General features: G+C 32.7%; 1 protein-coding gene across 2 annotated transcripts in view; it reads left to right on the forward strand.

The window, feature by feature from the left end:
• The window catches only part of CPB2 (carboxypeptidase B2 (plasma)), a 54,246-nt gene that overhangs the window by 37,146 nt on the left and 15,989 nt on the right, over positions 1-1,111 (forward strand). Inside the window, exon 7 of one of the 2 annotated variants that reach the window (XM_008574438.1) lies at positions 886-993. The exons of the other annotated variant lie outside the window; for it this stretch is intronic. Within the exon in view, the coding sequence (XP_008572660.1) occupies positions 886-993 (108 nt within the window). The remainder of the gene's footprint in view (positions 1-885; positions 994-1,111) is intronic. 2 annotated transcript variants of the gene reach the window in all.

Raw genomic sequence — 1,111 nt, forward strand, 5'->3', positions numbered from 1 at the left:
CTATACATAAAGTAGGACTTTAAAGACTTATTTTTCTTTTGTTAATAATGAGAAAACATTTCTTAATATCTTTTGAGTAAACTTTAAGGCAACAAACAATTGTAAACTAATCCACAAATTAAAATGTAGCAATGTTGCCACAAATGAAGGTTTTAAACCAAAGCTTAGTCCTAGATGAAATGATTTAATCAGCTAGAATTTGTCTTTGTGGTTCTCCTGCCTGTATATCTGGTCATTTTTGAATGAACTTTAGTCATCGGAATGTGGATGCCATTGGATCATACTGAAATACGTGATCCTAAGCTGGGTATGACTCTAAAGCAGAGAGGAACAAATTTCAGATGTTTATTTAGGAACTCATAGCCAGTATCAAGGAAAAGCTACCACTGATTATAAAGCCAAATGACCAAATGCTTGGGAAACTTGAACTTCACCAATTTCTAAAGGCAATGTAGAAAATATCATGTAATCATGTCTAGAGATAAGACAAAGTGAGTTTAAGCTCCTATTCCTATGGATTATTGAAAAAGGAACTGAACTATTTCTATGTTTTTCTTTTCTTAAATCTTTGTAGTGGGCTTTATGGTTTAATAAAAAGCCGTTTTTGTTTATTAAAGAAAGCTTAGAAAGTTTATGGCTCTGTTTTCTCCCTCCATTAATAGGGAGACCGTTTGTACTATGTGCAAGGCATTTACCACCATTTGGTAGCAGAGTACCCTAAATTCAGTCCTTTTGAGGAATTAATACTCTTCCTAAAAGTTAATTCTGCAAATCCAAATGTGCCAAATGACCTTTAAAAAAAAAAGAAAAATGCTTAAAAGAAAAAGACTAACTTTAGAAGGACTTAAAAGAAATGTTATTAAACATACTTGGTTTAATTTGCAGGTAACTAAATACTATAGGGAAAGGGCTTACACAAGTCTTCTGAGACACATGGATTTCTATGTTATGCCAGTGGTTAATGTGGATGGTTATGACTTCACATGGAAAAAGGTAGGTGAAAAGGCAAAGAAAACAAAACATCCTCCCTTTGGGGCTACAAAAAATACAGACTAAATTATTCATAGAATCCTGGATTTGGGCACAGTGGTTTTATTATGATTTTTTTTTT

This window comes from Galeopterus variegatus, unplaced genomic scaffold (assembly GCF_000696425.1).
Source record: "Galeopterus variegatus unplaced genomic scaffold, G_variegatus-3.0.2 Scaffold1049, whole genome shotgun sequence".
NCBI lineage: Eukaryota > Metazoa > Chordata > Mammalia > Dermoptera > Cynocephalidae > Galeopterus > Galeopterus variegatus.